At 38.3% G+C, this 19,410-nt stretch overlaps 1 protein-coding gene across 1 annotated transcript in view; it reads right to left on the bottom strand.

Moving 5' to 3' along the window:
- LOC149792072 (annexin A6-like) overlaps positions 1 to 19,187 on the bottom strand; it is a 126,126-nt gene extending 106,939 nt beyond the window's left edge. Inside the window, exons 1-4 of the mRNA XM_089970563.1 lie at positions 19,096 to 19,187; positions 12,809 to 13,389; positions 11,404 to 11,562; positions 5,776 to 6,151 (exon numbers count right to left, since the gene is read on the bottom strand). Of these exons, the coding sequence (XP_089826689.1) occupies positions 5,776 to 6,151; positions 11,404 to 11,562; positions 12,809 to 13,327 (1,054 nt within the window). The 5' untranslated portion in view covers positions 13,328 to 13,389; positions 19,096 to 19,187. The remainder of the gene's footprint in view (positions 1 to 5,775; positions 6,152 to 11,403; positions 11,563 to 12,808; positions 13,390 to 19,095) is intronic.
- Between the last annotated feature and the right edge of the window lie 223 nt (positions 19,188 to 19,410).

Consider the following 19,410-nt stretch of genomic DNA (forward strand, 5'->3'; position numbering starts at 1 on the left):
CAGTCCTGCAAACCTGATACTGGAAAATTATATATACTTTTTGCATAAATGAATGTATCCATGCATATGATCATTACCTTCCACCCCTGTCACCAGCCTTCTGGACTGGGACTTTTCGTATTGTCATGCTTCAGTAGTCCCTCATCAGAGCATTTTGCTCACTTTGTCACAGTACATTGTTTGTTTTAGAACACTATATTGCCATGAATAAAGGAAAGTACACGTCTAAATGGTCTTTTCCTGGCAAAGTACAAATCTGTGGAGTTTCCTGAGTCTTTGATTACTGCGATTCTGGCTTTACTGCTGTGTATTTACTTTATCTAAAATAAAATGTTAAATATATGACAAATGGCCAGAACGTGAATGGGTGGACAGTGATGGACAAGTTTGACACAGCCAGGAAGAAACGTGTCGGTGAGGGTGGTGGTGGTCAGATCACAATCACATGTGAAAGGAGGACTGGGCTTCTCACTAGCATTCACAAGCCAAACTATGAAAATGCTAATCCAGTGACATCAATGATATACGGCCTCTACAAAATTCGGGAGCCTGAGACCAAGAACCTGGCACTTTGGAAATGGTTAGAATAACCGCATTGCACATTTGGTGAAAAACTTTAAAAATGCCAGGTGGGGACAGGATCAAACAGAGGTGTGCTGCCAGAGTTGTCAATGCAGGAATGGTGGGTTCACAATACAGTTACAACCATCGACGATGCAGTCTACATTAATTCTAAGAGAAATCGTTGTCTGAGACACCTATATTAGTGAGAAGTACCACTCCTCATAGTGGAGTTCGGTGGTGCTCATCCTCCACAATGGGCATGCCTAATCGGTGACCTTCCACTTTCAGGAGCTACATAAAATAGTTTTACAAGGGTGGGTACATGCCTCAGACCGCGAGAGAAACATGAGCATATTACCAGCCTTTAAAGGATGTACACAGATATGTGTAATGCCACTGAGGAGCTAGTGACAATGCCCATGTCCATCCTGGAGAATATCCAGGGGACATGCATAGTGTTTGGGCACAGAGGGGTCTGGAACAGCCCCACTGGCTTATAATAACATGGAGGTGCTTATATGCATTGACATGACTGCTTGATATCCCAACAGCTTCATGGGGCTAGGTAAATATGCACCATACTTTGGCGACTTTGACCCCCCCCCATGTCATCATAAGACTTTCAAGTGCATTCATGGGAGTTCACTCCTGGGATCCATCCAGTTGTCATGTTCTGGTTTGACCACCACTTTGACAAGCACAGTGGGAATAATGTACCCCTACATCCACAATCATTGTGGGAATAATGTACCCCTACATCCACAATCATTGTGGCTATTCCTCCATCACAGTTCTGCAGTTTGCAATTGCGACTGGCCTGCTAACATGTCTTGAAGTAGTTGAGACCATCATCTTGTACAAACAACAAGCCAAACTTTGACTGCAGCAGGGCAAGAAAATAGGTTCAATTATCACTGACAAGTTAACAGGTGGCAGAGTGAATGACTACAACTGCATGACACGCTGGCTGGTCACTGATCTAGAGAAACTGGGCTATCTGGTGTGCGCATGCTATGGTACACAATCACATGCTATGACAACTGGCAGCTGCAGTATATGCACTTCCATGCCAGGATATGTGAGCTTCAGTATGCTCAGATTCACACCACTAAGGATGTGCAGGTCTCTACTGACTCCATTTACATCAAGCCCACGCTAGAGTGACCCAATTCACAGATAGAGCTGAGCACAATGGCAAGCAAAGGGAGAAAAGCTCTTGGGCCTAAAGACAACACTGCCTGAAAGCGATTGCCCAATGACGTGCCAATTTCAAGACCTCTTAGTGCAAATTGTTTATTAGCAACGGACTAATTTTCTTATATCAGTGATTGCAGAGGCTTTAGGAACACCTCATGCTCTATAATCCTATAATCCTATTCTGCGGATCAAATCAAATAATTCTCCACATTATCTAATGGCTCACAAAGATGTGTGACAGCTTTTTTCTTTGGAGCAGCCAAAACAGTAGACCTCAGAACACATGGATGGAAAATCATCATGGAGGTCATCATCAGAGACATGGATTGCTCAGCCCTTCACAACCTGTGCCTCCGCAAAAAAATAAGATCTTACATGGGTGGCTTGAACAGCAAGGCATCCATGTAATTTGCCGTGGCAACCAGGAACAACTTCCACCTATTGCTAGAGAGCCATGACAAGCTGAAAGAACACACAGACTATTTCGATGAGAAAGACTACTATGCCAAGTATTAGTGCCACAAAAATCTGCAACAAAGTGTGATACGCCCTAAATCTGACAAGGTCGAATGTGAGGAAGTGCAAAAGGCTCTTCCCACCTGTCATGGTTGGAGTTCCTTTCTGAAGAAGTGGGAGCTTGCCATAGCTACATGCATATTAGTGGAGGCCAAGTTCCAGCAACTCTTATTCAACCTCCACAAAAAACTCCTTCTAGACACCACTTTCCACTCCTATGCTATTCAAAGGACAGATAGTGCCATAATATCAATGGCATCATTCAATGGCCATATGAAGGACAATTGGAGGTTAATCTTCCTGTAATGTAACTGCAAAAGAGGAGAATGATCACCTCAAAACACTGATAGCTGCTTTTCAGGCTGGTAACATATCCTACAAGGTTGTCAACGAAGGCAGGGCCACTAGTGAGTGTCTTTTAAATAATGACATGCTAGATCAGGCAGCAAGTAGAACATCAATGACTGATAATATAATGAAGTTTATGACTTGTTGATTCTCAACCTTTGTCAAGCATGGAAGGCCTTCTACTATGCTGGAGAGTGAGCATCTCAGATGCGATGAGCACCAGCACAGCAAAGTGGGGAAACACAGTAAATCAAATATACAAAGAATATATTACCTCTGCAAAACATCTTGAGCTCAAAAAGGCAGGAGTTCAATGTCATCTTTTCAATGCCAATTGTGTCCCTTTGGAATCCGACTTCAAGATTCCATTGCACTCTTTCTGAATCTGCAACAGCTGACCAAACATCTGCTCCTGTCCTTTTGGTGGCCTTCCATCCAAAAATACTTATGTACTTGTCATTAAAGGTGCCACTAGGAAGACAGTGATCCTACCAATGGGCACCTTTGAAACTGACACCATTAACCAAGAAGTCCAGTAGCAGATTACAGCCCTGAAGGGCAACAGCACCAAAGTTGGCATTCTTAGCAATGAGTTAACCCTTTCCACAATGGTATATAACAGTTCCTCCATCAACTGCGTCAATACTGCAATATCAGGCATGCACCAGCTGTTGGAGTGGCCTAACATGACTGACCTCCCCATTCACCATTTTTAGATGAGGCTACAGCACTGTGCCAGCATAGTGCAGGTTACCACTATGATCCCTGTATATCCTATATGCAATGTTGTGAGCGACTCCTACATGGCCTGAAGCACCAGATACAAGTCAAGTCCTGTCAATGTGCTCTTACTTTTACCCCTGACCAGAGTCCAAGTTGGCACCTGTCGTACACAATGCACCAGCCCAGATATTTGCCCTGCAAAATCATCTACATTAGTAAACTAAACCGTATGCTGACTGACAATGATGGCAACCTTCTTGACCTCTGAGAAATGACACACAATGTCGGCTTCTATATTCGCAACCGTCCACTACCATAACAAGGTAAATATTTTAGGCAGCCATGCATATATAGCCATCATTCATAGCGGAAACAAAGCGCTAGCTAAGTGAAAAACGGGAGCAAATCTGGCAGTAGCGATGAGTTACTTCAACACTTGATACAACAATTATTTCAATAATGCAAGTGTAAAGGAAAATATAGTACAGTGCACACAACAAAGTAATGTGCCATAACTGTCAAAGCAAATGAGATTATTTGATATTTTATCATTACTAGTAGTAAGTATTATCTAATGTTTACCTTTGTTTGGTTTTTAAAACAGTGCGTGTCCCCCTAATTGTGAGGGAGGGGGCACAGCGGCCCCCCCCCCCTCCTTGAGATCCTAGATCAACAATGTGTCCAGTACAGGTAATTCTTGCCCTTCATGCTTTTTTCCCCAATAATTTAATATTTATTTTTAAACTTCCAAGCTGACCTTTTGAATACTGTAGAGAATGATGTTCATTTTACCTTCAACTTGTTTTTGTCTGCTGAACATTTCTAAATAATGCTACAATGTAAAAATAATGCTACAATGTAAAAATAATGTAAAAATAATGATACAATGTAAAAATAATGCTACAATGTAAAAAATAATGCTACAATGTAAAAATAATGATACAATGTAAAAATAATGATACAATGTAAAAAGAATGCTACAATGTAAAAATAATGCTACAATGTAAAAGGAAAAACCTAGTCATACATTATTTTGAATGAAAACACATCATATCAAAGCATCTGAGGTACTGCTGTAAAGCTAATTTGGTTCCCTGACCAAATATTCTAAATCTGGTTTTAGGATCTTGATTCAGACCAAACTCAAATTGGCCAATATCCAGTCTTGATCGCAATGCTCCCATTTTCAATTTTGGCTATTATTCTGTAAATTAATGTATAATTTCAGGGTCATTTCAGGAAGACATGGTCAAATCACATGGTTTGGCAGATCTGGAATTCTGACTTATTCTATATGCATGTCAACCAACAAGTTCGTGTGTGTGTGTGTGTGTGATTTGGATTTTTCAGCCATATCGCTATGATGTCTGCAGTGTGACAGTTTTATAGTGATGTCTAGCACTGAGATATGTTGCATGATGTCCCACCCAGTCACATTATCCTGACACCAGGCCAACCAGTCCTAACACTAACCTCTTAATGCTGAGTGCCAAGCGAGGCAGCTGTTTGTACCATTTTTGAAAGTCTTTGGTATGACTTGGCCGGGGATCGAACCCACAACCTCACGCATCGGAGGTGGATACTCTAACTACAAGGCCACCGTAGCGGTAACAACAAGTTTGGTACATGTAGATTGTGGATAACTGGAGTTATTGCATGGAAATGAAATTGTAACAAACAGACAGAAATAACAGCAATACAGAGTGCCTTATATAACAGACATATAAAAATATGTCATAAAAACGTAATTTTGGTATGATTTAGTTTCGTGATGTATCCACATTTCAATTTCCAAGAGTACAGGTGACTGGCTTTGGTTTAATGATACAACAACACAAGTACCGGTAGGTTATTTAGTGTTAAGACAATTGGAGTAAAGTGGATAGTCCATGCTAACCATGCTCCACAACACCTTCAAATAGTCGAAATATTGAAGGCGTAATGATCACTGTTTATTTTAGAATAATGTCATCTGCCAACTTTTTTACAGAAATTATCTCCATTGCATATTACTGGAATTTCATTTTCATTTTATTTACCTTAGAAATTGAGCTGAACATCAATTTAGCAGAAGAAACAAATTCCTGAAATTCATTATGTACCCTATAATATGTAATTCCCAAAACAGGACATCACAAAGATTATCATCAAAACAATTATCTAATTTTTTGCCAGAGAATAGAGACAACAGTGTTGCAAAACAGGTCACCTTTCTCCTGATGCTTTCCTTTGCCTGCCAGAGTTTTCCCCCCTTGTGCCAGTATATGTTTGATTTCAATTCCTGCTACTTTATACCAAATTACTGTATACAATTTCCTCAGCTGCAATCAATGTTAATTAAAAGAGATAAAATGTAGAATAGTAGTAAGTATCATTACTTTTTAACTAATCTATCATACTTAGAAATCCCTTCTCTAGCTGCTTTACCTTTCATGCAAAACACGTTCTCATCTTCTACATCTTGCAACCCTTTTGTGTTGTTTTCGCTTTGCAATAAAAGCTTCTTTTCAACATCCTCAAACCTTTTTGTGGTGCTTTCTCCAAGCAAATCTATCTTCTTTTCAAGATCCTCGAACCTTCCTTCAGTGTTTTTCCTATGCAACTCTAACTTCTTTTCAACATAATCAAACCTTTTTGTTACTTGTTTTTCAAGTTGTATAAATTCCTCTTTCAGTGAGTCAATATTGTCTGCATTTGTTTTTTTCTGCATTCCAAGTTCCTGTCTCAACTCATTTACTGCTGCTAACAAAGCTGGCATCGGTAGGCTCAAATTGAAGGAGACATCAATCGAGTCACTATCAATCTGCAACGAAACACATCTATGCATGAAACTAAATGCATTTCTGGCAACATTATCTATAACAATGTACACTGTCGTAAAATCTATCTACTCACTAAATGAAGTTATGTTGTGCCCTCTGCATTTTCATTGGTTTAAAATATGGATGTGTGAGCAATGAAATTGTTCGATGATAGAAAAAACAGTTTCAACTCATGTTAAATGCAGCCAGCAACGTATACATATATTTAATGACAAGAAAATAGTTAGATATATGTACTAATATGTCTATCAAGCATTATTTATAGATGTGAACTGATTTTTGTTCAATCCTGATAACAAGATTTCCATACATGTGTCTGCATTCCAATCTTTCTTGAAAAATGGAACATTTGCATACAGGTAGAACCCGTTGTAGATATGTGATTTGTTGTAACATGATTCTGCTTATAATGGGATTGCATCATGGCTCCTATTTTTTAATTTTAGGTGACCTCTCTTTTTAACATCCTAAATGCATGCTCTCGGAAAAGCCGATTATTCATATCCCTAGCTGATTTTTAATCCCAGCACTGCGTTTAATATTCCCTTAACTTCCGAAATTTTCTAAAACATACTGCAGTGTTAGATTTGTTAACAAGTATTATTTGATGTCTTATGAAATCCAGTAAACAAAAAAAAAATCATACTTGGTTAGTTAAAACTGATGACATTGAAATTTCAATACACATTTTCAATAGGGAAGTTTTTCTAAAAATTTGTTAACATAATCCTGCATATATCATGATGTTATTCTTTGGACCCTGAGCATCGCATTATAACGGGTTTTACCTGTATATGTGAGGAAGTTCCCAGTGAGGCACAAAAACAAATCCACAAAAAGATTCATTTTATTTATAAATATAATGGGAAAGACAGTAAATTTAACAAATTGCAGAACAGTGTCATGTTATTATACTCTTTTAGCCAATCCTGTGTGCATCCAAAGCATTCCTACCCAATCCTACACTCATCCCATGCATTCCTACCCAATCCTACTCATCCCAAGCATTCCTACCCAATCCTACACTCATCCCATGCAATCCTACCCATCTCTACACTCACCCTAATCGCTCCTACCCAATCCTAGTCTCATCCGAAGCATTCCTACCCAACCCTACACTCAACTCAAGCAATCCCACCCATCTCAACACTGATCCAAAGCAATCCTAACAATCACTACACTCAATCCCAAAGTTCCTACCTAATTCTAAACTCATCCCAAGCATTCATACCACCTCTACAGTCATCCCAAGTATTCCTACCTATCTCTACACTGATCCCATTCCAGCCATTTCTACCCATCTCTACACAAATTTCTATCATTCCTACCCATCCCCAGACTCATCCCTAGCATTCCTGCCATTCCCTACACTTAGATCCCTAGCATTCCTACCCATCCCTACACTAATCCCTAGCATTCCTACCCATCCCTACACTAATTCCTAGCATTCCAACCCATCCCTACACTAATCCCTAACATTCCTACCCATCCCTACACTAATCTCTAGCATTTCTACCCATCCCTACACTAATCCCTAGCATTCCTACCGAATCATACAATCATCCCTAGCATTCCTACCCAATTCTACATAATCCCTAGCATTTCTACCCATCCCTACACTAATCCCTTGCATTCCTACCCATACTAATCCCAAGCATTCCTACCCATCCCTACACTCATCCCTACACTAATCCCTAGCATTCCTACCCAATCCTACACTCATCCCTAGCATTCCTACTCATCTCTACACTAATCCCTAGCATTCCTACCCATCTCTACACTCATCCCTAGCATTCCTACCCAATCCTACACTAATCCCTAGCATTCCTACTCATCCCTACACTAATCCCTAACATTCCTACAGATCCCTACACTAATCCCTATCATTCCTACCCATCCCTACACTAATCCCTAGCATTCCTACCCATCTCTACACTAATCCCTAGCATTCCTACCCATCTCTACACTCATCCCTAGCATTCCTACCCAATCCTACACTAATCCCTAGCATTCCTACCCATCCCTACACTAATCCCTATCATTCCTACCCATCCCTACACTAATCCCTAGCATTCCTACCCATCTCTACACTAATCCCTGGCATTCCTACCCGTTCCTACACTAATCACTAGCATTCCTACCCATCCCTACTCTCATCCCTATCATTCCTACCCATCCATACACAAATTCCTATCATTCCTACCCATCCCTACACAAATTCCTATCATTCCTACCCATCCCTACACAAATTCCTATCATTCCTACCCATCCCTACACAAATTCCTATCATTCCTACCCATCCCTACACAAATTTCTATCATTCCTACCCATCCCTACACAAATTCCTATCATTCCTACCCATGCCTACACTAATCCCAAGCATTCCTACCCATCCATACACTAATCTCTAGCATTCCTTCACATCCCTACACTAATCCCTAGCATTCCTACTCATCCCTACACTAATCCCAAGTATTCCTACCCATCCCTATCATTCCTACCCATCCATACACTAATCCCTAGCATTCCTACTCATCCCTACACTAATCCCTAGTATTCCTACCCATCCCTACACTAATCCCTAGAATTCCTGCCTATCCCTACTCACCCGTAACATTCCTACCCACCCCTACACTAATCCCAAGCATTCCTACCCATCCATACACTAATCTCTAGCATTCCTTCACATCCCTACACTAATCCCTAGCATTCCTACTCATCCCTACACTAATTCCAAGCATTCCTACCCATCCCTATCATTCCTACCCATCCATACACTAATCCCTAGCATTCCTACTCATCCCTACACTAATCCCTAGTATTCCTACCCATCCCTACACTAATCCCTAGAATTCCTGCCTATCCCTACTCACCCGTAACATTCCTACCCATCCAGACACTCATCCCAAGCTTTCCCACCTATATATGCACACATTCCTATTATTCCTATCCATCCCTAGCATTCTTACCCAAGTATTCCTACCATCTCTATAAACATCCCAAGTATACCTACCCATCCAGACACTCATCCCAAGCATTTGTAACCAATGCTACATTCATCCCAAGCATTTCCACCCATTTTTTACCACTCATTACAAGCATTTGTACCCATTTTACCACTCATTACAAGCATTTGTACCCATTTTACCACTCATTACAAGTATTTGTACCCATTTTACCACTCAATTACAAGCATTTGTACCCATTTTACCACTCATTACAAGCATTTGTACCCATTTTACCACTCATTACAAGCATTTGTACCCATTTTACCACTCATTACAAGCATCTGTAAACTCATCTCTATAACTACTACCCATCCCTAAACTCACCCATGCATTCATACACATACCTAGGCTCATCCCAAGCATTTCTATCCATCTATGCACTCCTCGCAAGGATTCCTACTCAAATATACACTCATCCTTACCATTCCTACACATCCCTAGACTCATCAATAGCATTCCTACCTATCTCTACACTCATTCCTAGCATTCCTACCCATCCAGACAGTCATCACAAACTTTCCTACCCATTCCTTACACTCATCCTAAACATTCCTACTTATCCCTACTCAATTATACACGCATCCCAAGCATTTCTACCCATTTCTACATTCATCCAAATCATCCCTACCCATTCCTACACTCATCTCTACAGTCAAACCTACTATTCCTACACATCCATACACTCATTCCTAGCATTCCTACCCATACCTACACTCATTCCTACACTTACTAGTATCTTCAATCTAAGTATTTCCACATGTATTTTTCCAAGCAGGCTAAAACTAGCAAAGTAATACTTCTGATATGAATAACTACAGACTTCTGTCACTTTCAGAGAATTCAGAAACTACCTGGAATCATTTAATTTGCTGCATTTACAACAATCAGGCTTCTGCTAAGGACATTCATGCAAGACTACACTAACTAGAATGATGAATGATTGGTTACTTGACCTTATAAAGGTTAAATCCTTACATGGTTTGGCTCCTGATTATCTTAAATGTAATTTTAAATTTGTTAAAAATGTACATATGTATGAACTAAGATCCATCTCAAACAACAAGTTATATTTACCTAAACCAAAGTCAGAGTTTTATAAGAAGAGTTTTGCTTTTTCTGTAGCTGTTTCTGTAGCCAAACTATGGAATTGCATACCACCTTAAATAAAGTCAGCTGACACATGCCAAGCTTTTAAAAAAGCTTTTAAGTCATATATATACACACTAATGTCATTGTAGTAGGCCTCATGGAAGATTAGTCAGTTGACCAAATGAGCTTCTTTAAATAAAGTCATAATTATTATTATTATTATTATTATTATTATTATCAATCATACAGACATCAATAACTTTCCCATGCATCCCTACACTCATTGATAGCATTCATTCCTATCCATCTAGACACTCATCCCAAGCTTTCCTACCCAATCCCTACACTCATCCCAAGCTTTCCTACCCAATCCCTACAATCATCCCAAGCTTTCCTACCCAATCCCTACCCTCATCCCAAGCTCTGTGCCTGTGCATGCGAGGTGCAAATGTGGACAGTATCCTGTTGACAACTCTACACTCATTGGGAGGATATATTCACATCGAACGGATGACATTTTACATCACCATTAGAGTAGGCTATGCAGTGACAGCTTACATATTGTTGCTATTAATGAAGCATATCCAACAGGAATCAAGCCACAGCCTAATAAAATTCCATCAATACACACTCTTGACAATTTATGGCTGTTATGGGTGAATCTTCTAGAATTTTGTGTTTTTCTACTATTTTTATTATCACATCCGCTAAACTGTCCTCTCTGCAGTGTTACCACAATGAACCATCATCTAATATTTATAGGCTACTACATTTGTATGGGAAAATATGAACCAGTTTTTTGGATGGAATCATTGTTTCAAGAAAGTTAACGCGGAACAAGGCAAAGCAGCTGGTATGTGGCAGTCAATGAAACATCTGCTTTAGTTCCTTCAGAAACAAATTATATAAACTGAAACATAAAGCGTCTACTACGCTAGTGTATAAAATTTGTTTACAATGTAGTTCCTAATACACTACTGGGTACATGTGTCATGCACATGAGTGCAATATGAACCTCAGGTGTGCAGTACTGTAAAATACTGCATGATTTTGACACTGTAAAGTTAATGGAGACAAAAATGAGCATATAATAAATAAAGATACAGAGCTGTCACGTAAATACGGAATTGATGTACCTTGCGGATATTGGTGACTGCAGCTTTACAATCCTCCAACGACTTCAGACAGACTGGATCTTCTAACAACAGTATGATTTGTTGTATGAAACTCGTTCTGTCTGCATCAGAAACTTTCATTTTACCATCATGCATCACCTTGTTCCGTATAATAGAAATCTGAAATTGTACCAATATCAAGAATGACAATACTATTAAAGTAGGCTTAAAAGGGTATTCACTTCTTGGGGGGAGTCTCAGGGTGTTTAGATATGAGGGGGAGTCTCACGGTGTTTAGATATGAGAACTTAAGATCAACAAAGTATGTTATCAAATACATTCCATGTATCTGTAGATATGCTACAAACTTTCAAACTTTTCAGAAAACATCAAAATGTACCCAACATATAATATTTCCAAGAGAGGTCTTAATCATCATGTACTGTTATAAAATTATTATTATTATTATTATTAATATTATTATTTACATCATCATGAAAGAAAAAGAAACAGAATGGAAATTCAGCATATAAAGCATCGTGTATACAGACTTGAATGATTGCACACATTCTCTCTCCCTTTCCTCCTCCCCCCCCATACACACATAAAAAATATCCAGAGACACTTTTACATAATGTGTGTGGTGTGTTGTGTGTGTGTATATGTCTGTAAACATAAAATGTTGTATATATATATATATATATATATATATATATATATATATATATATATATATATACACATGCATCATTTTATGTTACCTGTTCAGGTGTCTTCTGGAGCGCACCCACAGCAAACTTCTGTGTTGATAGTAAGCTGGTGATGCATTTTTAACATCTTTAGGTCAGTTTATAGTCCCAAATGACTGGAGCAGCAAAAGTCTATTTTAAAAATTTATTTTGGGTTTTTGTGTTTAGGAAAAAAGTCATTAGATGGCATACAGCATAGTACTGGTGAACTATTTTCTCATTAGTATTATTTGTTCCTTTACCACATATATCATTTAATACATATTCTGCCTAATAGTTTAATACACCCAGCAGAACAACAGGCTTGTTGCAAGCTAGCCATATATGTATGTAAGGCAAACTTTAAGTAGTTACACCTATAGCTGTTTGGTTTTGGTTTTGTCTTTTATGGCACAGCAACACAAAGAAGGTTATTTAGTGTGGAGGCAACTACAGTAAAGTGCCTTTCTTAGCAACACACCACAGTCACCGATCTGAGCTAATCTGGTGGTAAAATCATAAACCTAACCCAATGATAATGAGTGCACATGCTAACCACTGTGTCACCATGGCTCCTGCCTCTAATTGTTCACCTTATGTGTCCGAGCAATGCCTTAGCAAAACGAGTCTTATATTTTACTTAACATTCATAACCCAGTGTGAAGAATAAATCATTTCACACTCTTATTGTAACTTACCCTAGGTGGAAGTGTTTGACCTTGCTGTGATAGTTTGCCCTGAAAGTGTTTACAGTTAGCAAGTAGCACCATAAGTGCCTGGGCATCACTCTCAGCAGGACCAGTATTGGTGAATTGCTGTCCCCTTGGTAAGAAAACTTTGGCACATTCCCATGGCTTAAATGGCCATAAAGGGACATGGCTGTTATCCCAGTATATTTTCTCTGATTTAGGGTTGGTGTGTAGATTCAACAATTCATAAAGCCAGACATCACAGTATGATCTACATTGTTTGGGAAATGTCCAAACTCCAGAGTACTTGTTCGTTTTTATATGGCTAGCATCACACATGGTACAAAGTGGCAGTGGCACTTTTGGACCTCCATATATTTTTTGTACAAGAGACTGATGCAGAGAATCAGTCTCACTTTTTATGAAGGTGTGCAGTCCAGACTTCATATAATATAGGGCCAAGGTCATCTTCAACCAATTTGTGTACTCTTTGTCCTTCACCTTATCTGAGGGGGTAGGTTCTGCCATCTCAAATCTTGTTTATTTCATGTAAATTTATGCCATTAGTACAAGTCAATCATCACCATAGCCTGGAAGACAAAAGAACATTTTAGTAAGGAGTAATTGTATTGGTGGACAATTAATCAATAAGTCAACAGATCACAAGATGACTTTCAACATCTTGTAATTAGCTACGTTCATTTTCACTTCAAGCTAGTATGATGCACACAAATGATTTAAAATAAAAGTAACTTAGCCCCTGCATGTTTGATGTGCTCATCAGATCTAATACAAAACGATGTGATGGGGATTCCGGACCAAACCATGGGATTTTATGATGTTTAATGTGCTCATCAGATGTAATACAAATCAATCTGATGGGAATTCCGGACCAAACCATAGGATTTTATGATGCTTAATGTGCTCATCAGATCTAATACAAAATGATGTGATGGGGATTCCGGACCAAACCATGGGATTTTATGATGTTTAATGTGCTCATCAGATGTAATACAAATCAATCTGATGGGGATTCCGGACCAAACCATGGGATTTTATGATGTTTAATGTGCTCATCAGATCTAATACAAAACAATGTGATGGGGATTCCGGACCAAACCATGGGATTTTATGATGTTTAATGTGCTCATCAGATCTAATACAAATCAATTTGATGGGGATTCCGGACCAAACCGTGGGATTCTATGATGTTTAATGTGCTCATCAGATCTAATACAAAATGATGTGATAGGGATTCCGGACCAAACCATGGGATTTTATGATGTTTAATGTGCTCATTAGATCTAATACAAATCAATCTGATGGGGATTCCGGACCAAACCATGGAATTTTATGATGTTTAATGTGCTCATCAGATCTAATACAAAATGATGTGATAGGGATTCCGGACCAAACCACGGGATTCTATGATGTTTAATGTACTCTTCAGATCTAATACAAATCAATCTGATGGGGATTCCGGATGAAACCATGGGATTTTATGATGTTTAATGTGCTCATCAGATCTAATACAAAACGATGTGATAGGGATTCCGGACCAAACCATGGGATTCTATCATGTTTAATGTGCTCATCAGATCTAATACAAATCAATCTGATGGGGATTCCGGACCAAACCATGGGATTTTATGATGTTTAATGTGCTCATCAGATCTAATACAAATCAATCTGATGGGGATTCCGGACCAAACCATGGGATTTTATGATGTTTAATGTGCTCATCAGATCTAATACAAATCAATCTGATGGGGATTCCAGACCAAACCATGGGATTTTATGATGTTTAATGTGCTCATCAGATCTAATACAAAACGATGTGATGAGGATTCCAGACCAAACCATGGGATTTTATGATGTTTAATGTGCTCATCAGATCTAATACAAAAAGATGTAAATTTATGATGTGATGGGAATTTTGGATCAAATAATCCTATGATCATATCATCATGTGGTGTTATTTGACAGTGACCAAAAGCCAGCATTGCAATGCCATCTGAGTGGTATCATTTGTCATAAAAGGCACACAAGCCCTTTTTTGTTAATTAAATCTGTTTTGAGATGATGTCGCTCTAGCTGATCTAAAGTATCATATGTGATAATGTTTGATATTTCAATGTAGTACCTCTCAGTAATGACTGAGTGTAGCTGCTTTATTGACAACAGCTTTTTTCATGCTTTTTGCTTTTGTCTTGACCATGCTGGTGTCCATTCAGATACAGTACACTCTGGCTCTTAAACTGACGAATTCAGCTACGGCATTCCATTAGTTTCATCTTTAAATGTACAGTCAAACCCACTTATCTCGACCTCGGTTATCTCGACAACCCGCTTATGTCGAGCGTTTTGGTCCGGTCCCGAAAAAATTATTCTTTATTATGCTATTTTTTACCCGCTTATCTCGACCTCTGTTAAGTCGATAACCCGGTTATGTCGGGCATAAGTTTCGGTCCGAAGTAACATGTGGACCCGCTTAATTCGACGAAATGCAACTTTTTAACGTCAATCTCACAGAAACTGTACAAGAAATAGTCAGCAAAAGCGATCGATTTGTAGAAAATATGAAGTAATATCAGTCTGCTTTTGTTTACTCCGGTGCTGATCTGTAACGAACGATTCAAAAGCACTTACGTTTTCATACATATGCTCGGCACCGTCGACACTTGCCACAAACAATTTCATTTTTTTAATGCATTCAGCCATTTCACTGTAGCTTGGGATAGTGATAGGCTGATCATCATCATCATCATCATCATCATCTTGCTTGCATGATTGTATCTGCTTCGTTGTCACCGATTGGATTACTGTCATATATTAACCTGGATATAATACAATCTTGGTTATTTTGCACCTAACACCGCGTTATGCGTGAATGGCGGGTGCCTGAAAGCAATCGGTGGATGTTTCTCTCTCACTCTCTCGTTTGTGATTTTCTTTGATCCATTTTTCAATCTGATAACATATTCAAACCTCTGAGTACAACCAAACATGATTTGTTTTTCAATATTCACATCAATTATAAAAATGCGTCGTGTGTTATCTGACATAAGTGATGCACACTACAGTAATGGATGCATACGCTACATGTGATATAAGGAGTTCATAGATATATTTTTTCTTTAATAAATTACTTATGATGATAAAAAAGGAATAAATGATAACAACACCAGGTTAGTTCATTTCATTTTATTATCAATTAAGCGTTTTGTTTATTTTATTGTAACATGCAGTGGGAGGGGATTCCAGTAAACACCAGCAAGAGACAGGAGTAATGCTCAAGGACATTTTTAAAATTACCGGTTTTTATGAACCCGGATATCTCGGGACCCGTTATGTCGACGATTTTTTTACACCCCCGACGTAATCGAGATAACCGGGTTTGACTGTACCTATAACTTTTTTGTTACCCACGCAGTAAAACCGGCTGTGTTGGGGACAGTCACTAAGGTCAAAGTGTTCTCAGTGATCAAACATGTCCTGGTAGACATCACGGTTATGAATTTCATTGATTAAGCTACCTGTATCGGTCATGAGTAGCTTGGCGCATTGTTCATAGTGAGATTTGATGAATCCACAGTGAAATTCATACAAGATGACTTTAGACAGATCTAACGCAGTTGCTCCTACATAAATCAGTTTATCAAGCATCATGTGTTTAATTCTGGACTCAATTGCGACTAAGTTTTCATCAAAGATTTCATGCTGATGAAAGCATCATTGTTGACAAGTTTATCACATCTGCCAGAGTTGTTGACGGTATCAATGTTTCTTCACTTTCATTGGTTTTTGATGGTCTTTCTGACGACTGCGTTGTTCATGTACTTGAAGAAATATTTATCGAAACTGGTAGTGGGAACAGTTCCTTGCTGCTAGCTTAAGTCAAGTTTTCATCCATGGCAATTGATTCAATTTCAGTGTACAATGAACTTTGTCCAAGACAAGTCTGTATTTGATCGCTTGACCTAGTAGTATACGTTGTGCAAAATGTACTTTTTCTTGTCCAGGAGTTTGGGTACGATTTTTTTTAACTTTAGAATCACAGAGACCCCATGTTTTTCTTTTTTAACTGGAGATGTTCTAGTGATAGCATTTCATTGGTGATAAGCAGCCATTTGACACAGAAATAATAACCTTTATGCGCGTTGTGTAGTTCTCTGAGATAAATCAAATCCACAAAATAGCCGACATAATACCAGTTTCTCGTTCTTTTGTGATTCCGCCAATGAGAAGCAGTTGCGTCATCGCATATTTGTGGAGATTGTTTATGTCGTGATAAATGATGTAGGCTGATGGTTTTGTGGAATCATAGTTGGACAGGTACTTGTTGTTGGCCACGGCATTTATTTTTTTTTTATACTGAAATTCCATCTCGTGTCATTTTTTTCAGTTGGCATTAACGTGTCCGGATAGGTAAAGAGTTCTAAGGTTTCTCCAGACTTTTTCAGTTGTGCATCCCAAGCAAGGCAGCAAGACCTGGTGATGAAAAATACACTGGGTCCAGCTGGTAATATTTCTGACAGGTTTCTCGAAACACTTGAAACACGTCTGCAAGCAAGAAAGAGCACATTTGTTTTCACGTACACATCGTGGTAGTCTCCTAGTGTTTTGCAGTCAAACTTTTTCCAGATGTGTTGAGCGTGTTCATAATCATCATCGCTGATTCCTGTCAGATTGAGAGGGGACTAAAAGTCATTTTGGACAGCAGCAAGGTTTCGTCGAATTGTGTCCAGCTGTCGATGTACTCGTTTGAGTAGACGTCCTTTTGTTTAAGCAGATGGTTGTAAGTAAAACCTTTCTCCAGATGTCGGAAATTAGGACATTTTTTTTTCTTGGACTTCTTTTTAAATTTATAATTTGAGCATCCCTTAAACGTGTAAACTACAAAACTTTTAAAGCTGTTTTAGCAGCATTGCAGCTACAAAAAATATTTTTGTGTGGGTATAAAATTTAAATTTCAAACCTGTCATTATATCCTAATGGGCAAGTGAGATTCGAGACATTGTTGCACACGTGTAAAACCTATGAAACCAATTAGACACAACGAACCAATAAATAATCAACTATCCAACTCAAATTGTCCTCCTGAAAGAGTAAAAGACATTTTGTCCCCACAATCCTATTCATGAGATTTATATGGTACTGTAACACTAAAATTCAGTTTCTGCACTAAATTGTGTGCTAGTCAGTTTCCTTCACTAAACTGTCTGCTAGTCAGTTTCCTTCACTAAATTATGTGCTAGTCAGTTTCCTTCACTAAATTGTCTGCTAGTCAGTTTCCTTCACTAAATTGTGTGCTAGTTAGTTTCTGCACTAAATTGTGTGCTAGTCAGTTTCCTTCACTAAAATGTGTGTGTGCTTTTATAACAGCAAACATCAGTTTCTACACTAAATTCCATGCTACTGCAACAGTAAAAGAGTCAGCTTAATCACTACTTTGTATGCCACTGCAATAGTAAATGTTAGTTTACACACAACTTTGTATGCCACTGCAAAAGTAAAATTCAGTTTAATTACTACCTTGTATGCCACTGCAATATTAAACGTCAGTTTGATCACTACCTTGTATGCCACTGCAAAAGTAAAATTCTGTTTAATCACTAAATTGCGTGCCACTATAACGGTAAATGTCAGTTTTAATTACTACCTTGTATGCCACTATAACCGTAAATTTCAGTTTTAATTACTACCTTGTATGCCACTATAACGGTAAATGTCAGTTTTAATTACTACCTTGTATGCCACTATAACGGTAAATGTCAGTTTTAATTACTACTTTGTATGCCACTATAACGGTAAATGTCAGTTTTAATTACTACCTTGTAGCTACTATAACGGTAAATGTCAGTTTTAATTACTACCTTGTATGCCACTATAACGGTAAATGTCAGTTTTAATTACTACCTTGTATAATGGTAAGTCAGTTTTGACCACGACTTTGTATGCCACTGTAACAGTAAAAGTCTGTTTCTTTACTAAATTTCATGCCATTGCAACAGTAAAAGTTAGTTTAATTACTAAATTGTATGTCACTGCAACAGTAAAGGTCAGTTTAATTACTAAATTGTATGTCACTGAGCCAGTAAAAGTCAGTTTTAATTACTACCTTGTATGCCACTGCAACAGTAAAAGTCAGTTTGAATCACCACCTTGTATGCCACTGCAATAGTAAAATTCTGTTTAATCACTAAAATGCGTGCCACTGTAACGGTAAAAGTCAGTTTTAATTTACACCATCATATTCAAAATTCAAATTTCTGGGTGCTGATGATCAGACTTACATTTCTCCATGCACAACAATCCTTGGTGCAAGCTTCTTATGGAGAACACCATACGACCCGCGGCATTTTTAAAATCGACATGTGCATGAAACACATGTTATTGATTCTGCACCAAATGAATCAGGTGCTACTTTTATTATTGAGTACTCCTAAGTCAAGCCTGTAAAAATACTAAAACTGGTCAATATAATTATGTCTATATTTTTTTTAATTACAGATAAAATAAGATCTCAAAAGATATTTTTACTAAAATTTTAATTTTCATTATTAACCAATTATTGACCATCAGACCCGTATATACTCTATTATTTCTTT

This window comes from Sinohyriopsis cumingii, chromosome 9, assembly GCF_028554795.1.
Source record: "Sinohyriopsis cumingii isolate HCF-2022 chromosome 9, ASM2855479v2, whole genome shotgun sequence".
Taxonomy (NCBI): Eukaryota; Metazoa; Mollusca; class Bivalvia; order Unionida; family Unionidae; genus Sinohyriopsis; species Sinohyriopsis cumingii.